The sequence below is a fragment of the Cornus florida genome, unplaced genomic scaffold (assembly GCF_030987335.1).
Source record: "Cornus florida cultivar Cherokee Brave unplaced genomic scaffold, ASM3098733v1 CherokeeBrave_3.0.0_Hap2_Chr01, whole genome shotgun sequence".
NCBI classification, from domain to species: Eukaryota; Viridiplantae; Streptophyta; class Magnoliopsida; order Cornales; family Cornaceae; genus Cornus; species Cornus florida.
The window spans coordinates 80,627,084-80,648,233 of NW_026775571.1; the positions used below are offsets into that span (position 1 = coordinate 80,627,084).

The 21,150-nt window shown below is 33.8% G+C and overlaps 1 protein-coding gene and 1 pseudogene across 1 annotated transcript; both read right to left on the reverse strand.

The window, feature by feature from the left end:
- The window catches only part of LOC132275950 (2-alkenal reductase (NADP(+)-dependent)-like), a 38,760-nt pseudogene that overhangs the window by 11,503 nt on the left and 6,107 nt on the right, over positions 1 to 21,150 (reverse strand).
- On the reverse strand, positions 3,656 to 5,089 carry LOC132273936 (disease resistance protein RGA2-like). The gene has a single exon (XM_059775089.1). The coding sequence runs from the start codon at positions 5,087 to 5,089 to the stop codon at positions 3,941 to 3,943; it is 1,149 nt and encodes a 382-aa protein (XP_059631072.1). The 3' UTR covers positions 3,656 to 3,940.

Below are 21,150 nucleotides of genomic sequence, written 5' to 3' on the forward strand. Positions count from 1 at the left end.
TCTGTCAAATATGTTACTGAAGTATTACCTTAAAGATATCCAACGTAGACTCACATTTTCTTTAATTCCCGCACTTCCAACAACATGGCACCCCATCAATTTTGCAAACTGCCCAAGCAGCTAAACAACTGCACCGGATGTTGCAGACATAAGCAGTCATTCAGGGCATACCAAATAAGAAACAAATGCAAAAATAATTAGATGGGGTAACATAACTATGAGGAGGACATATTTAGGCCATGTTTGGTGTGAGTGAATGGAATCAAATGAAGTGGGAATGGAATGCTTTTGTTTTCATTATTTAGTTTGGTAACTAACTTTAAAGTTGGAATGATGATTCTTGCTTATTCTCTGATAATGGTGATTCACACTAATTCATTCCACTTTCCAACTAAAGGAATAACCATTCCATTCCCACTTTAAAAATAATAATAATAAATGAATGAATAAAAAAACATTTGATGAAATGTCAGCCACACACACACACACACACACATATATGTTTTACAAAAATATGATATTTTTCTGTGCAACCAAATATGGGAATGAGAATGGTCATTCCATTCCTATTATATTCTTTGATTCATTTCATTTACACTTTATTTCATTCAACCACACCAAACTAGCCCTTAGTTCAGATACTGTGTGATGCTGACATATTTACAAGTAACCAAAAGCTTAGCTCTAGTGGTATGCTGTCTTCTTTTAAAGTGGAACATTGAGAGTTAAAGTCCCATAAAGAGATAATTTCTGGTGTGTGCGTGTGATATATTTACAAATATATATATATATATATATATATATATTGTTAATGTACCAGAAATAAAATGGGGACTTCAATCATTAGAACAGCGAAAAAGAAGAGTCCTCAAATAACCTATCCTCCAATTTCACTCTATTTGATAGCTGCAAAAGGGAGTTGTAGCATGGTCAACTTCACTCTATTCAGCATATTAACTATGTCCTCTAGAAACTGACACTAGTTTTGTTATATCTTATAAGCATATTATACATTTCATGAAAAGACTGCCAGACCTTGCCTTGAATCAGTTATCCAAATCATTTTATTTCTATTCCACAATTTTACACAACAATTAAGAAAATGATAGTTCCATTTTTCATTTTTTTAGATGATATTTTTTTTTCCCCTTACATTTTTAAGTTAACAGAGTAGGAAAACCTAAAATTTTCACAAGGTGGTTCATAAAAGTGAAAAAAAAAAAAAAAAAAAAAAAAGCTAATAAAATGTCTCACCTTTTAGATTTAAACAAATACGAATAGGAAAAAGAAGGCGGCTGTAAAACTAATACAAATAATGTTCCTCCAGACTTGTGTACCAAATAAAGAGATTGACAGCGAACAAGAAGAGAGAATAATATGGTTTTTTACAAAAATTCAGATCAGAAAGAATTTACCTTGTATGTCGTTGTCATCGTGTAATAGAAACATTTGGAATGTGAGCAATCTTTGGCTAATCTTCCCCTGTTTCTTTCTGGCATCTACCATGTAAAACTCGAGGGCATAATGTAATTTTGAGTTTTTGTAACGCATTGAGCCGACCCATTCCTTCAGGCAGTGATGTCAATTCGAGGCTGTTGGAAATGGAAAATTGTTCAAGTGATGTGAGGTGGTCTATCCACTCTGGCAAAGCCGTCAAATTGATGCACTGTCCAATAAATAGCTCTTGCAGAGTGGTAACATGTTGAAGCCCCACAGGAAGACATACCAACTTCGGAACACCTTCGATTTTGAGATCCGTCAGGTTCTTGAGGCCTTGAAATTGCATGCCGTCATCATCATCTAACAGATCAAGCATTTTGCAGGCCTCGATAGACAAGGAATGGAGGGCGGTGAGATGTCGCAGTCCTCCTGACAGAGAGGTTAGTCTTCCACAATAACAAATCTTAAACTTCTGGAGGGAAGTGAGGCTTCGAAACGACTCCTCAGGCAGAGTAACTAGATCCTCAATTGCAAATAAATTTAGATACTTTAATTTGGAAAGAGAAAGAAGCAAAGAAGATGAAGAGGACGAGGTTGCGAGTGTTGTTGGGGACAAAATCATCATTAACTGTTGTTGCACCAGCTTCTCGCTGACCATCAAGAGATCTAGGTTTTCAAGATATGGTTGCAGAAAAGGCACCGATTCCAGATTAGGGCATGAAATGATGGTTAATTTGGAAAGAGAAGGAAATAATGGGAGCTGATGATGTTGGTGTTGGGCTGGTGAAGAAGTAGTTGTGGTTGCTGTTGCTGTTGCTTCGCTCCTCCACCATCCCTTCCATTTAGGCATCTTAGAGAAATCGAGTAGTTTGAGCGATGGGAAGAATGTTGTAGAAGAGAGGCAGTCGTATCCAGTACGGTTGTCTATGTACTCCAAGGATTCCATGCCTTCAAGCCTAAGAAATTGGAGAGAAGGAAGTTGGCCAAATGGTGCAAGATGTTTCCATCTGTGGCACATGGATATATGAATTGTGACGAGATTTGGGAATGATAGAAGCTGTTGCTGCTGCTGTTGGGCTGCTCCTTCTTCTGCTTCGCTCCTCCACCATCCCTTCAAATTAGGCAACCCCCAGAGTCGGAGTTCTTTCAGCGAAGGAAAGGATGTTGCTGATGAAGAGAGGCAGTCATTGCCAGTACGCATGTCGTCTATGTACTCCAAGGATTCCATGAATTGAACCCTAAGAAATTGGAGAGAAGGAAGTTGCCCAAATGGCGGAAGATGTTTATATCCCTTACATTGCCCCATATGAATTCGGACTAGATTTGGAAGGGATAAGCCAATTTCGCCAACCATCATCCAACTTGGGTAACTCACTCCCTCGTAATCCCTTATATTCAGGTTCTTTAAATTTGGGTGTGGACGTAGGGCTTCCAACAATAACTCCTCCCCACCATTTAATTCCAGCTCCTTAAGGTATTCTTTGGTACTCAAGTAGTTTGTCCCCTCAATTATTCCCTGTGCTGTTGCTTTTGGTAACCACCTGTGGCCAGATGATTCCCTAATACGTCGAAGTTCAATTTTTAACCTTCCCCGTAGATTGCTTAGACTCTGCAATTCACTCAGTCGGCTTTTTGAATCCGTTGCAAACAATGTTAACGTCATAAGAGACGTCAACTCACCCAATCCATACGGCATGCTAGTCAAGTCATTACAGTCGTCCAGCTCAAGATGTCTAAGGCTCACCAATCTTTTAAAATCTCTTGGCAATTCTACAAGACTCCTGCATCCATTGAGTTTTAAGGTTTGCAAATTTTGTAACATGGTTATTGAACTTGGCAAAGTCTTGATAAGTGCATTTCTGCTTAGATCAAGATATCTTAATTGTTTCATCTTGTTTACGTAACTCGGCACAATCTTAATATTTGCCGAATGTAAATCCAATACACGAAACCTTTTAAAAGTACCTTAATGAATTAATTTATCAAAAAATCCAACCTCTCCACCATTCCCAATGAATGTCCGTAACTTTTTAGCTCTAACCAATTGGGTTGAAATTTTTTGTGATGAATTAACACCGTAATCAACAAACACATGCCGAGTTCTTTCCGTAACATTTTCTAAATATGAATTCACCAAGAAAAATCTGGACCTCCCAACTGAGAGTGTAAGGTCATGGACAAAATCATGCATTTTGCAACTTATTATATCACCCCAATTATCTATTATCACATCTTGAAAAAGGGACCTCCTCAATAAATTCATAAAATATGAATTACCAACTTCCTCCAACGATTGATTTTCAGCCCGAATGAGTCCCTCTGCAATCCACAATTGGATTAATTCTTGTTTATCAATTTTTTGATCTTTCAAATATAAGGAACAGAATGCAAAGTATCTCTTCAGCTCTGAAGGAAGGTAATCATAACTGAATTTTAGTATTGGAAAAATAGCATCATCTTTTTCAACTATTTTTGACAAATCATTCTTTTTAAAAAGCAATCACTCATCATCTGTATCTTTAATGTACAGTAGGCTTCCGATAGCCCTTAAGGCAAGAGGGACTCCCTTACACTTCTGGACAATTTCCTTGCCGATTGTTACTTGAATTGTATTCACCGACTTTTTATCTTGTTTAAATGCCATTTTCTCAAATAAACACCAAGACTCCTCCTCAAACAAGCCTTTTACAAAAAATAGTGAATTTGTCCCTGAAACATTTGCAACCAACTCGGCCCGTGTAGTTAGTAAAATTTTACTTCCTCTCGAACCATCCATCATCAAATCTATCAATTTTAACCATTTGTCACGATTTTCATTCCACACATCATCCAACACAAGTAAAAATTTCTTTCCAGTAATTTTTTCACTAAGCTTTTCTTGCAATTTATCCATCAAAAGGTTTTCTGGTGTTTTGCCTGTTGCAGACTCTATGATCTTTTCTGTGATGAGTTTCACATCAAAAATGTCAGAAACACACACCCACATCTTAAGTTCAAAATGTTTAGTGACCCTCTCGTCGTTGTATACTAACTGTGCAAGTGTGGTCTTTCCTAGTCCCCCAATTCCAACTAATGAAACAACTGACACATTTTGATCTTGAATGTTGCTTTCCAATAAAAGTTGTATGATTTCCATTTTATCACTATCCCTCCCAATAACATTTTCTGCATGAACAAGAGAGTGAGTCTCCTCCCTCTTAGTATTCTCAACTCGCAGCTGATTTAGAGATCGTTCAGTGAGATGAAACTTTTTCTTATCTTCGGCAATTGCATCTAGTCTCTTCCTAATGGCCTTAATATCATGAGCAAACTTATTGACGAAAATAGGCTGATTTGAGCTTGAGAAGAAATTGCGTACCTTCTTTAGCCTTTTGTTTCGAGTCGTAACCTGGTGTTGGAGAACATGGGTGGAGAAGTCATCGAGCACGTCATCAGCATCATAAAATGCATCGTTGAGCTTCTCGAGCCAGTCTGCAACCTCTTTGTTTGTGTCTTGCTGCAACTCTGCATCAACAAGTACTGCTCCAATTGTGGAAACTGTGTCACTGAGTTTTTCAATTTCATCCTTCATGCCCCAAGCAAGTCGCACCTCTTGGAGAAGGGCGGAACCCAACTTCTTGACAATTTCAGCGAGAATTGCTTCTGCCATTTCTTTGGAAGAGAATGCTGAATAGTTTTTTTGTGCAGCAGTAGAATGAGGCCTTGAAGAAATTGAAAGGATTGAGAAAATGAATGCTAAAAGAATGAGTAACTGAAAGTCAAAGTTGCCGACAAAACTACTATTTGAAAATTAACTGAAAGTGATATTGGCCTATGATATGATATGCAGGCATGAGTGAGCCCACAAGCTTTTTTGTATGCTAGCAATTATTTTCTTATGCATGATTATAATTAATATGGAATTCCATTTTACTCGTTTGAAAACAGTTTGTTAGAATAATAGGCTATCCCTATTTTTAATTTATTATTTTTAGATAAATTTACCCAACAATCTTCAAAAATGCTTCAACTTTGGCAACAAAAATACCAATTTGTTGCAACTAAGGTTCAGACATCCAATTTTATGTCACATGCGTGTGAACCTAATTGGCTTTTAAAGAATAATTAATTTTCCCATTATATGGAAGAAGCTCATATTAGCAAAAGATACAAAACATAATATTCACTAATTTTCTGCTGGCCTCACTTTATCAAGTTGAAAATGTCCATTCTGTAGACATTAAAATTTCTGTGACGACACTTTTGTCCGCTAAAATATTTGTGAAAGACATTGTAAAAATGTTTATTCTGCCGGCCTTACTAAAAATGTCTATTCTGCCGGCCTCACTTTTTCAAGTTGAAATAAAATATCACTCTCTCATTGCAGACCTTCTTCTCTCCTCTCCATTTTCTCTCTCCTCATTCATGTCCTTAGTATTTTCCTTTTAACAATGGCTTTGGACAGAGCCAAGGTATCATCTATCTTACAAATGAATTAATGACACAATTAATTAGTATATTGTTCTCTCTCTGTCTCAAGATGGGCTTTCAAGCCTTAAAATGTCCTTCCCCCAAAAAATTAATGTTTGGTGAATGATATAAAACTGTGCTATAAGTGCCGCATTTTAATGTAATTATTTGGTAAAGACTTGGTTCGGGATAATAATTGTTGCTTACTGTTTCAAGATTTCGAATTTTCAATACTTAGTTGGGTGAGTAGTGATCTCTTGCTCCCCTTAGAGTAAGAAAAATCTTCCGCACTTTCTATAGTGTAAATCTAATGGTCAAATTCCAAACCCACCTATATACTTTCCTTTTGATATAAAACTTCTATCACGATTTCTAGTTTCTAAATTTAAAATTTATCAATACCATTAATTACAATAATAAAAGGTAAGTACCAAACAAATTTAAAATTTATCAATGCCATTAATTACAGTAATAAAAGGTAAGTACCAAACAAATAAAATAGAAATCACTTTATCTCTAAAACGTCTCACCACCACTAATCGGGATTTTTGTTTTCTTTGATGTCTATGATAAAATAATAATAGGAGTACTAAAGAAAACATTAAGAAAAACAACTAATTTATAAGAGAAATTTGAAATTTCATAGAATAATAAAAATTTTTGTCGTGAATCTCCTCATTACGTCAATAAATTTTTGCTATTATAGTAGAACTGGACAAAAAGATTTTATGTGACTTATTATGACATATGAGAATTGGAATGTGTTTACAACTAGTTAGAATCTGGAATAAAATAAAACAAAACAAAATTAATAAAAAAAAAAATGAAACAATTTGTGTCAAAGGGTTAGAGAAAACTAGATTGAATTTTTAATTTTTAAATAGCATGCATTTAGGGAGGTATACAATAATTTAAATTGTAATCTATTAAATTTTTGGGTAAAGTACAGCCAAAACCCTTGAGGTTTGGCAAAAGGACCCTCAGAGGAAACTTACCTATTTTTTTGGACAAAGACACCCCCTGAAGGTTGAAAAATAGACAAAGACACCCCTTTACAAGAGAAATTGACCAAATTACCATTTGATCGTTTATGAGACTTTTTTAACTTTACCATTTAATAAATTGGACCAATCTACCCTTATGAACAATTCATGCATAAAAAAAAGTAAAAAAAAAAAATAAAAACTTTATCTTGTTCTTTTTTTCTTTTTTTTTTTTTTTTTTATTTACTTTATAAATGTCCGAACTTCTTAAAAATGTAGATGTCTAAAATGATTTTTTATCCAATACATATATTTCAAATAAATTATATTTTGTTATTACTTCTTTTCTTTTTCTTTTTTATTTTTAAATTAAGATGCTTAATTCTTTCATCTAAAAAAATTAAACCAATCTCTTTTCCTTAAAAATAAAAAATATGATACCAGTATAACTTTATGCATCTTAACTTTATACATGCCTTTGTTTTATTATTTTTTTCCACTTTTATGTTGGGAAGTGCATAATATTTTATATATAACTTAAGATGCATAAAGTTATACTGGTATCATATTTTTTATTTTTAAGAAAAAGAGATTGGTTTAATTTTTTTAGATGAAATAATTAAGCATCTTAATTTAAAAATAAAAAAGAAAAAGAAAAGAAGTAATAACAAAATATAATTTTTTTGTAATATATGTATTGGATCAAAAAATCATTATAGACGTCTACGTTTTTAAGAAGTTGGGACATTTATAAAGTTTTTATTTTTATTTTTATTTATTTTTATTTTATGCATAAATTGTTTATGTGATACCCCTCGATTCTAGAGCCACGGGTGATCAAGTCCGAGCACAGATCCGTGGGATATCAGACAATTAATATGTAAACAAGCAGGAATAAAAATTGAATTAAGAATAAAATAACAAAACCAAAATAAGAAAGAAAATCCTATGTAGTCGGAAGAGTGAGTGACTGTATTTGCATCGCCACGATCAAGCCCTAAACCTGGTACTCACGAACACCTGAAAAATAAAGGTGGGTCAGACCCACATGCAAGTTATATCCTATTACAATCCATACATAAACCCGATACGCAGATACATCCTAAATAGCTCGGCAATATCTAAAATAGTCCATATATATATATACACACACTATAGGATGCTCACTAGCCTATAACATAGTTCAGCCTGGGTAGAAGGTGACATAAAAACACACTTTCCAGCGGCCAAGTACCTAGACCTATCAGGGAACATCAGCTATATCTAGCTACCCAATCTTTGCGATATACGCACCCTAACCGTGATCAGGAGACGCAAGCTCGTATCACAGTATCATAAGTATATATATAAATTCCTTCCTAGTGCAGAAAGATAAAACAAATATCCATTATGTCATTCAACTGTTTTAGTTGACAGGACATGCATCCATGTAGGATTTCACTGTTTTAGTTAATCTATTCCTTATGTATGAATGGGTAGGGATTAACGTTGTGACCTAATCCGTCCCTCCGTATGCCACCGTCCCATACCGGTTCATATCATGCAAATGATCCGTAAATGATGCAACATTTTAAGCAGTTCACAAATCAAATCCACATAGTCCAAATAGTTGATATACAGAATTTAAACAGTTAATCAACTAGCAATCTAGAATCCCTTCACGTAACTAGCAAGACAAAGTTAAACAGTTCATCAAGTTAAAGTCTAGCGTCCATCCAGATAATTTGACAGAAAATATATAATTAATTCTGCAATTAATTCCAGGCCAACATCCAATTAGATCGACAGAAGTTAAGTATTAGTTCAACAATTTAAGTCCAAACCAAAATCCAATCATTTCAGTGTACTACTTAACATTATAGCAATTAAGATTCCAAGCTTAAATCCATACATTCCAGAAAAGAATTTAGAACTTCAACCATTAACATCCAAGTTATGCATAGACCAAACTTGTTAATTAAATGATCCTAGCATGCAACCAAAATAAGATTTATAAATATATACATATTCCGTTCAATTGCTAAAATTAAATTAGACAATTAAACTCCTTCCATTAGTTAACCGCCTAAACCGTTGTATACTTCCCTACGGTTAAATCCATGAATACTAAGACCTAAATTTATTATAGGTGGCTCTAATATAGCATGGTATAATGTTTAAAGTCCATGCTACAATCCGTTAAATTTTTAAAACAAGATTTAGCAATTTAATCCGTCCTATCCGTTAGAGTGTACAAAGTTGCTTATTTTTACCCTGTTTCTTCCAATTGCCCTAGGAACCAAATTATACCATTAGAGGGACTAAAATCCATTGTAATTACTTTTAGAATTCCCATTCCAGTCCCTAAAACCATTTAAAATCCCAAACGGTGCCCAAACAATGTCCAAACAGTGTCCAAACCACGTCCAAACACAACCCAACCAAGGGAGCCTGCTCTAAAATCATAGAGCAGGCTTAGCCGGCTCCCTAACCCCTTGGAGTCGGCTCTTTGAAGGGGGAGACGTGTCATGCCCCAAATTTATAAGACGTGATAAATTATGATGTAAAAAGAAATTGGGACAGCAATCCTTGTTGGACCAAAATTATGCGCAGTGCCTAATCAAAAATTTGTATAAAATTTGATTTTAATCGAAACAGGGCAAACGAAAATGATTTGAAAACTAGACTAAAAGGAAAATGTGTCACTACAATTCCAGCAACTTAAGCTTTGCTGATAAAATCAGGTTTTGGAAAGAAAATGGCTGTCTAAGAATGCTGAAAATAAAGTGTTTCAGAAAACTTCATTCGTTTGAAAAATATCCGAAGCTAAGAAAAATTCAAATAAATTCATTTTAATAAAGTAGACTTAGGGAAGTATAAAAATGGAAATTTTGATAAAGATCCAGTCTCAAGAAGTTGGTCAAATAATTCATTTAAAATCTGATTTCCAGCAGATGTAAAATTCGGACAGCTGGTACTCTCGAATTTTTATAAAAATATCTGTTGATCCAAAAATTACAAAATTTTATGGAGAAATAATAAATGCATAAAGGAAGTTGTGGTAAAAATTTGAAAGTATTTGGATCAATATGGCTCCTTAGAGAATTTTTTTGAATTTCAGAAAAATTGAAAGAAAAATGAATTTCCTGCAACAAAACAATTTCCGATTCCCCATCATCAATTCTATCATTCAAACCCACAAAGAACATCAGCAAGAAGTCTCTAGATATCCATTTACATATAAGCAGATATAATTACACACCAAGGTCTTTATACATATGGGTAGAAACTTAGTCAATTCACAAAAACTACATTGGCATACATATAAAAGAGGGTACAACTAATACCCTGACATACATTAACACCATAGCATGCTTTACACCCAAAGCCAACTATATACAACACCAAAATCAAATATATACAATAGAAGAGCATGCTAACATTTTCGAACCAGCACAAAAAGTGAAAATTCTACAACCTACTACAGGAGTCATACTACAACTACTATAATAAAAGCCAAAATAAAACTGATCATGCTATCAGCTTAATTTCATCAAGCAACATAGGCTTCTATCCAAAAATATATCCCAGAGCAAAAACAAGTCATGGACCACAATTAGCATCCCCACGTCCACCATCTCGGTTGACGGTACCTGAAAATTGTTAGGAGTGAGACAACGCCCAGTAGGAAAATTCTAATGATGCCTCAATGAGGTTTTGTGCATATGTTGGACTTTTGAAAAAATATATTTTGATTATAAACTATGCTATATATATCAGAATCTTATATTTTCATACAAAAGAACAGACAAAACTCATAGTGAACTAACAAAATATTCAGGAATTTTGTTTTAAAAAAAATCATTTTATTTTCTTTGGTACCATTCATCGAACACCTTCAACTCATCCTGGAGTGTCCCACACTGTCACTCCCACACCGATCAGTATGTTAACAACTCCCAAATACCCAAACAAGGGTCTACCGCTGCGGGTTTTGGGACTTTCACCCTAGGGTAGCTCGTACCCTCTTTTCCCTTCTGAGACTTCACGCACCCAGTCTTAATTCACGCAAGGAAATCTGTTCTCATGATGTTTGATGTACCAACTTAAAGGTTCAAACTTGAAGGAAGTCTACTCAATGTATTTCTTATGCACAAACTAGTAAACATCTCACTTTTACACAATATGCATAAAGGAATTTTACAAACCTTAACTGGAAGTACCTTTCTTTACAAATAATTAAAAAAAGAAAACTCAGTTTTTAACATGATATAGACAAATGCTTATTTCAATCTTTCAAATAGGAAAAATCAGAATCTATGCATATTAGTAAACATGACATTCAAAAGTTCTAAGTATCACAACTAGAGAATAATATTTCATGAGCTTACAGCCATAGTAATTTCAAAATAATATATAGGACTATCAAAGAAATTAAAGAGAATAAAAATCTCCTAAGTCAGCAAAATTAGAGAATCCCTACCAATTACATAGATGAATAAACAGCGATGGATAAATCCCTAGCCTTTCTTGGACTCCCTTTTTCTTCTTCTCTTCCTTACTCGATTTTCCCCTTTCTGTTAGTTTCTTTTAATAATTTTACATGCAGAGAAAATAGGTGGAGAGGCCTAAGCTTGGTGTCTTGGTGTCAATCTTAGAACACAAACGTGTTATTAGAATGCTAGGATTAATGACAGGTGTTTCCCACTAATACATAAATCTTGTGTAATTAAGCATTTTATAAAGAACCTAATAAAAACTCAAGATGTCACAAGACGGATCCCACAAATCTGGAGCCTTCTCTCTCCCACTTTGAGCCTTCTCTACTCCTCTGTTAATCTTCTCTGCTACTGGCAAACTCCAAGCTTCAGTTCTGAATTTTTTTTGAAGTTTCAGGGTTCAATCAAAGTCTAAAGATCCCTAGGAACCCCTCATATTCCAATGTAAACCAATTGACAAAAAATATCGAAACCAAAAACAACATAGTTTATGCAAGAAACAGGTTTCAGTTCTTTAGACAAAAAAAACAATTTACAGTCTAACAATCTTGTATCAAATTTTTGTTTTTAAGTTTCCAGTGTTAAATTGTAGTCCAAACCATCCTAGAAACTCCTTGTATTCCCTTACAAATTAATTACAGAAGTTTAAAACCATAATCAACACAGTTTTATGCAAGAACCAATTTCAGTGTTTTAAATAAAACAAATTACAATCCGGTACATTATGCATCAACCACCATGTTTTAACAGTTGAATTAATCCCTAGAGACTATAAAGAATGCACAGAACACAAGTTTATAGGAAAGGAATAGAATGAAACTTGCCTTTAGGTTTCAGTTTGAAACCTTTCGCCGTTTCTAAATTGTAGAATATCCAAGACTGTATTTTCCCCCTCTGATCACCGTTCCCTTCCTCTACTGTTTCATGATTTCATCCAGAAGCAACTCCCTAATAAATCTCTCAAGACCCTCACTGTGTATCTCTCTTCACATCCCAGAGCCTCTGTTTCCCTTACAGGTTAATACTACGTAAATAAGGTTTTTATTTTAACCCTAGCAGACTACACAAGAATATATATATATTGGAGTGTATACAACCCTCTCTATGTATCTCAGTTTATCTCTCAAATTACTCCTACGTGAATAGGGTTTTTTCCCAAAACCCTTACAACATATATCGTTCTATATATATAGACTCATCTGAAACCCTAATCCTAAGTCCAGCCTAATTACAAGTCGGCTATCTTATTTATATCAATTAAAACCCTAAACCTAAAACATACACAAACACAGTATTAAATAATTACATCATTTACAATTAACTAAAATAAGTAATTAATAACATGTAAACCAAATAAACAAAGGAAAATAACTAAATAACTTTAATTAACTAAATCATTCCAAACACATAAACAATTAAATTAAAACAATAACAATTAACAATTAATTTAAATACACACAATTAATCCATTAGAAAAACAAAACAACTAAATCACATAATTAAATCAATTAATCAATAAAAAGTAAAATTAAATACCTATTTTATCCTTTTGAAAACTAGGGGCATTACATTCTTCCCCCCTAACAAAAGGAATTCCGTCCTCGGAATTCACGAAACTCTGAATTAATGACTTTACAAAATTCATTTCCGTTTTCGTGTGGCACAACTTTTTTTAGATGAGCTCTACCAAATTCTTAACATATCCAACAATATACTAAGTTTCTATGTAAAAGAAATATAGCATAAATGGACAACTCCTAGGTTCTATCTATCAACGAACCAATCTAATATGTAACGATCCCTAGTCCTCCAAGTTCCATAGAACACACGCATAAAATTCCGATGCATCCAGCGCTTAACAAGTTGGTAACACTATAATATAAACAACTGCCTAACTTGATTAACAAAATCCGTAAAAAGGAAATGTAATACAGAAAACTAACCTTCCTCCAAAACAACCATTTCCTGATAAAGAACTCCTATGTACGAGTTCAACTATCCACAAAATCCGACTATCGCCTCCAAACCGTGCGCACTCATTACCAAAAGAGAGTATATTTCTCCGATGTATCCTTACATAAAGTCAAGATCTTATCAGATAACCTTACTTCCATGCCAGACCAACCAGTGAGTGATCGGCACAACCTACTATCCAAAATCCCAAACATTGTCGCACAAATGACTTTGATCCACGACTCTTAATCCAGAAGGAAGTAAAATTCCAACCAATGTCGGTACTTCCTACCAACCATCCCCTCCTGATCGGTCCTACTTCCATGTTGATATAGGAAGTAACTAAAACCTCCAATGATATCCAAGTATCAACTTTACTCCTTGTTAACAGGTGACACTCGGAGACAGTGATATACAGGTCTCTAACTATTCCGGCTTACCAAAACGAACTTGGTAAGTCATGCTGTAACTCCTATCCATTTGACTGCACCGTAAAATTTATAAATTTTACATTGCAGTTACTCCGACCTTCTTTGAATCAGAAAGACAACTACAAATCCTCCTTCAGTACCCTAAACGTATCTGAGTAAGGTACTACCTCCTGTGGGGTCAGCCCAAATATTCTAAGTTGACCACTTCTATTTCCCTGGTAATAGCAAGTGTTATTATTTCCACATGCTAAACCACAATGGATTACGCAATAACCACTGAAGGTTCAATTACCATATCGGTTGATAAGATCATCCTCCTCCCTATTACTTTCACCAGACGAAGCTTAATGTAAAGTGTGAATCACCACATTTGTGATACCCCGTAATTTCGGAACACGGGTTGATCAAGTCCGCGCACAAAATCAGGGAAATATCAAAACAATTAAAGTATTTCAAACAAGCACAGAGTACAAAAAGAAATAAAAAGAATAAATAACTCGCTAAAGGAAATCTATTAAATAAAAGTTCTATTACTAATTCTATAAAACTTACAACTCGGGAATCTTGTAACTCAAGGACCCCTTAACCAAAACACATTATCCAGAAGTTCATTGTTAAATACCAATATAAAATGAAACAATAATAATATCCTACTTTTAAATAAACGGAAGGAATGGATAAGTCCTCCAGCTACGAATCCTTAACCTTGAGACTTGACCTTCTAACAACCTGAAAAATAAATCGCGGGTTAAACCCTACGAGCAAGTTCTCTCTACCAAGCCTCTGAAAACCAATAAACAGATCATTTTTACCAAAACCATCCTTAATAAAGCTTTAACTTTAATATTCGATGCTACAAAAATATATACATACTTATATATATATTACAATAATCCTATCTGTTAATAGGGCATTAAATTGTCCAAAACCACTCACAAATAATTAATTATTAGTCATACCTAGACCAAGCCCCCCCTTTATAATTTTCTCATAAAGTAAACTCCACTCGCCTTAATTCCATCATAAACAGTAATTTAGTCATTTAAAAAATAACTTACAATTTAGGAAAAAAACATCCGATAAATCCATAACCCAATAATACTTTTGATTATTTAAATTACATATCCAAAATTTAAGCTTTGACAAATCATTCATGTCTCCATCACTATTATTTTATTAACATATATACAATAATACATTATCCTGTATGCACTAAATTATTCTAGTCATAATCCAACCTATACATACCCTAACCTTAGAAGACATTTTAAACATCTAAACACATAGCAACTTAATTAGGCACCGGCAAATCAACCATGCCATTTGTAAATATATTTATTTATATACTAGCAATTCAACCATGCTTTCTTAAGTATTTTTACTTATAAAATTAATTAGCAATTCAACCATGCTTCCCATATATGAAATTTATTTATAACCAATAAGGCAATATATCAAAGCCTTAGGCAACTCATCCATGCCTACAATTCAACCATGTACTAACTTTAAACTTAACTCTAGGTTTAATTATACCTAGACTTCACATGCATATTATAAACATGTCCTTAATTTAATAACCGAGTATCTATTACGATTTTAAATCAATCATACCATCCACAAATCAAGTTATACCAAATAAGATTTATAATATTTAATAATCTTAAATGATATACATATATATATATACACACACATATATTTTATAATATAAATATGTGTATATAATACATTCCATACTAATCGTTGACTATTTAAAATCATATCTACGTATATGTACATATATATATATATATATATATATATATATATATATATATATATATACACCTTCTTCCATGGTAAAAAAATATTTATTTAATTATATTTATAACAATTAAATTATACCAAGTATCTTAGTAACACTCTGAGGCTCTCAGAACACCAAGAACACACCCTCTAATGGTTAATTTTAACCCTAACAAGCTTAAGATAAATACTGGAAACTCATCAGACTCCCAAGAAACTTTCCAGGACCTCACACGCATCCCCATACATCGCCACGCGCCGCCACATACTCCTAGACTATTCACACGCACCCCCACGCGCTGCCCCTTACTGGCAGGCGCGTCCACGCGCCTATACGCGCCCTCACATGCCAGATCTACTCTCTGCGTGTGTTGGCTGTTTCCCATTGACTGTCCTTTCGTCTCTTGGTGAGCTCGTCCACACCGTGTCATCTCCCAGCATTTAATTTACATCCAACGGCCAGATCTTGAAGACACACCAATTCTCCATAGACCGCGGCACACTAGATCATCATCCACCATCATCATTGCCACCAACAACCCAAATCAGTGATTGCACCATTGTTCTATGTATACACACACACTGAAACATTCCTATTTCATCAGGACCATCTATTGGTCCTGATTTGAGGCGCACCGTAGCTCAGTGCACGCCGCCGCACCGTAGCTCAGTGCACGCCGCCGCATCGAATCACCTCCCCTTAAATGATGCGCCGATCACACACACCCCCAGTACGTACATATAAATAGTATATATATAAATATATATATACAGAATATATAAAAATAACTTCTGAAATCCTAAAATAATTCTAAAAAGTTTCCATAAAATCCCAGAAAATTCTAGAAAAATCCCACAAGCTTAATTTAATTATTTTGAGCCTAACTGAACACACATAATTAAATTAAGATCTATTTAATTCAATTCATCATGTTTCACAAGATTAAAGTAATCTATAAAAATTTCTGAAAATAAAGTTTAATTAACCTAACCTCACATAAGGATTTTAAATTATCAGAACATCACATATATACATTCTCATGTTTAAATTTATAATTTTGTAAAGACTAAACATGCTCATATAATCCTATTAATAAACTAATTTAATTGAAAATAATTAAATAAATAAATAACATAAAACTATAATCTCGATAATCAGGTGATAGGCTTATGAGCCCTAAGAGGAGAAATAGAGAAGAACTTGCCTTCCAAATCCGATCTCCTCCTTCTTTGATCCGGTCTCTTCTTCGTTAGCCCTTCTTATTCTCTCTCTAACTCTCTTATTTTTATAATCTGGAAAACCCCTAACCCTAAAGTCTTATGTGTCTATTTATACACATCAAAAACCTAAATCCTTTTCCCATTATGATTACCATATAAAATAAATAATATTTATCTTTTAAATAATATATATACATACATATATTTTAATATAAATATATATATTACCTTCCATATATAACCATTAGTTAAATAAATTATATATACCTATATATATCAATATATATTTATATTGACATATATACCCCTCCACATGATTTAATAATGAATTAAATTTATACACATGTAATTATATAGGTATAATTATGCAAAGATAATTATTAAATATCCTCACAACCATGGGCCTTTAATAATTAACCCAACAAGGCTTCCTTCAAGCCCAATACCACATCCGTTCATCCAACTTCCCTTAAACCCAATTCAAATAATTTAAATACCTAAAATAATGAAATTAAATTTAATAGCTACCAATAATTAACAATAAAGTTACACCAACATAAAATCACACAAATCAAATAAACAATTCACTAACTAGCATTCCACAAATCAAACACCATATAAATTTAACAAATAAAATTACAAAATATAATTTAATTAAAACAATACAATTTATCTACGCACTTAATTAAATAAAACAAATCACAACTATCAACGCACCTAATTAAATAAAACAAATCATTTAAAAATAATAATAATAATAATAATATAATATAAATTAATTTAATTAATAAATCCTTTTAAAATATCGGGGTATTACAACATTTATCCATCTAAGCCGTTTCGTGATCCATGCTATTCGTAAGAACTGATATCTTACCAGTTCGAAAATAGACAAAGTGAAGCTGATTTAATTTTATCAGTTAAACAATATCGCAACCAGAATCCTGACCCTTGTATAGAACCAGCAATCTTTCATCTAGATCCGTGGAAACTACTCTGCCAGTCCCGCTCTAGTATAAGAAGTGGCTGCAATGATCGAAAGATCTCTGACGGTCCATCTAGACTATCTACTAGATATTAGACCTTGAGACAAATCCCTATGTCCCTCCTCCTACCTGCCCTCCAAACATCTGCTTCCTTCAGTGAAGCATTATGTTTCCTCCAGGTGCAATAAAGAACTAAGAGTGACGAACCTCAGTCCGTATATCCCCCTTCCAATTTGTCCAACGAAAGTATCGTTAGTCTGGTAACACAAGCTTCCATATTTAGGTGTTCGATCCCACCTTCATATCTTTGACACCCTACTTCCTAACACAAGTAAGTTTCTATTAGACTTCCTGTCTAACTTCAAAAGAATATGGATTCTTTCCATCCTCTATATAGTTAACAATTTCCAGCAACAACTATTTGTTGCGAACTGTGACCTAAAAAAAAATTTCCATATTAGTTGTGCAAATGAGTGACTTTGCGTCCTCCTTGACATGTAACTCCAGCACCTCCTCCTAATGACACCCACTGATGAAAATAAAATGCTTAATTAAGAATTGACTAATGACTAGTCAATCCGTCTACTATCCTCAGTCGGTGTCATTTTAATAAGTACTTAAACCAGTACTAAATCCTCCTGCTGACTTGGGACACCCGTTTTAAAATTTTCGAGGAGCCAAGTCAATTCCTCCGATAAACCATCATGACGTTACATTTTATCAAATGAATCTATATCAGTTGACTCGAACTGCCAGTTTACTTACCCCATCCTGAAAGCGTACTATAACCTCGCATGTCTAGGTTCATCAGATTGGCTAAAAGTTGGTATACCTACCAAATCCCATGACCACATGCCCAAAATCCTAGCATAATTAACGCTATTCCTCCAGAACAATAGTTGACTGTTCACTCACTTGTATCCCCAACTAAACCATATTCCCGATCCTGAATAATTAATGAAAAGGAAACACATAATGCACACATAATAATAATAAAAAAACACAGTATAATCCTACGTAACACATCGTTCCTCCTAACAAAAAAAATCTCTTTTAGAAATTAACTTTACTTGATTGGTTCATAATCTCCTTTCTACAGTTTCAGAGGTAATCATCCAACCTCGAAACATAGCTCAAAACAAACTCCATTTGCCTCAGCAAATGCCAAGGGCTTAACCTTCATCCTCCTTATACACGGAATGCAAACCGTCTAATGTAGCTGTATAAAACAACTTAGATCGTCAAAACCTAATCCCCATACTCCCCGGAACGTGCTATATAATCTTTGCTTCATTTTGAGAAGAACTCCATCCGATTCCTGAACCCCTAAAGAGTTCTCTTGATCTACCTCGTTTAAAGGTAATACACAAGGTTAATTATCCACCTCAACTCTACGAGTATCGTTCACTATGCTATTAGTGAACAAGATCACTTTCGCGTGATCCTTGATTTTCAATATTCAACACCCTCTTTCTTGGATATGTTGAAATCTCCTCCACTAGAATCCTCTTTGGACTCCTATCCCTCGGTTGTCTCCTTTATGAGAACAACTAAAATCGTGTTGGTCCCGTTATGTGGTGACCTAAAACGCACTCCTATATCCCTCTTTGGCTTATACTTGTAAAAGTAGGGCCAACCGAAACTAAACCTTTAATCCCAAGTTCTGCTTCTGATAGAGAACTCGATAACGTACTCCCCCACTTCTTCGGTCTGATTCGCTATCGCCGCGAACCCCATCTTCCTTCTAGTGTCAACCATTCCATAATTATGGAATATAATTGACATCAGCTGCTCCTCCTAATGAACCGTAAAAGAGTACAACGAATCCTAATATGGCTCTAAGTTTTTTTTAAGAGACGCAACGCGGAAGACTTCTAACGAAAAACACTCCTGAGGACACTAGAACCTGGAGTGCTTTGATACAAACTGTGATACCCCTCGATTTTAGAGCCACGGGTGATTAAGTCCGAGTACAGATCCGAGTGATACCAAACAATCAATATGTAAACAAGCAGGAATAAAACTGAATTAAGATTAACATAATAATACGCTGAAAGAAATCTAAAATGAAAATCCTCAAACCTTAAATAATAAATTAATATAATTTAAATCCGTACAACTCGGGAATCCACCTAGTGGACCCCTAATTCCAAATCTTTAAATAAATTTACATAATTAAAATCCAAAACCAAAATAGAAAGAAAATCCTATGTAGTCGAAAGAGTGAGTGACTATATCTGTATCACCACGATTAATCCCTAAGCCTGGTACTCAGGAACATCTGAAAAATAAAGGTGGGTCAGGCCCACATGCAAGTTTCATCCTACTACAATCCGTACATAAACCCGATACGCAGATACATCCTAGATAGCTCGGCAATATCTAAAATAGTTCATATATATATATATATATATACACACTATAGGATGCTCACTAGCCTATAACATAGTTCAGCCTGGGTAGAATGTGACATAAAAACACGCTTTCCAGCGGCCAAGTACCTAGACCTATCAGGGAACATCAGCTATATCTAGCTACCCAATCTTTGCGATATACGCACCCTAACCGTGATCAGGAGACGTGTAATACCCCTAATTTTAAAAGGATAGTCTCGGTATTTATTTATTTGGTTTAATTGTATTTTTAATTATTTAATTGATTATTTGACCAATTGCTTATGTGTTTTAATTGTATTTTTAATTATTTTATGGTAATTTGGGTAGTAATATTCAATCTAATGTATATGTTTTATATTTAAATAATAAAAATATACATAGATTTGATACGTGTTATGTTTTAAGTTACTTTATAATATTATGGTAACTTAAGTATTATTGGATAATCCATTTATAAATAATGGGATGTGTATAATTTATTTATTTAATAAAGATATACATAAATTATATACTTAACATATTTTACTTACCTTTTTAATATTTTAATTTTTATTTTTTAAGTTGACTTGGATTGGGAAAATGGTTAGGGTTATTTTATTTAGCCTATAAATATATAGCTATAGGTTGTAAAAAAGGGTTAGAAATATTCACGTGATATATTCTAGAGAGAGAGAGAGTTAGAGAGGGAAGGAGGAAAAGAAAGGAAGGATGAAAAAAACCCTGTAGAAAGAAGATCAAGGAAGAAGAAGTTTAACTTTCGATCCGAAAGTTTAAGGCAAGTTCTTCTTCTATCTCTTTCCCTTTGATTCGTGTTTCTGTACATGCCTAAAAAATTCCAGGATTTATTAAACACATAAAATTAAATAATTATGCATGTTTAATTGGATTAGAACATAGGTTTTATGAAATTAGTTCATAGTATGAATTGATAAATGTATGATTTTGATTTAATTTCTGGTGTGAATTTTTACATGTTTGAATTATGTATTTTTCATATCTGTGGAATGATGGAATGTAAAAACATGCCT

Bases quoted from the DNA above. Each gene is read 5' to 3' on its own strand.
- LOC132273936 (XM_059775089.1), bottom strand. From the start codon at position 5,089: ATGGCAGAAGCAATTCTCGCTGAAATTGTCAAGAAGTTGGGTTCCGCC.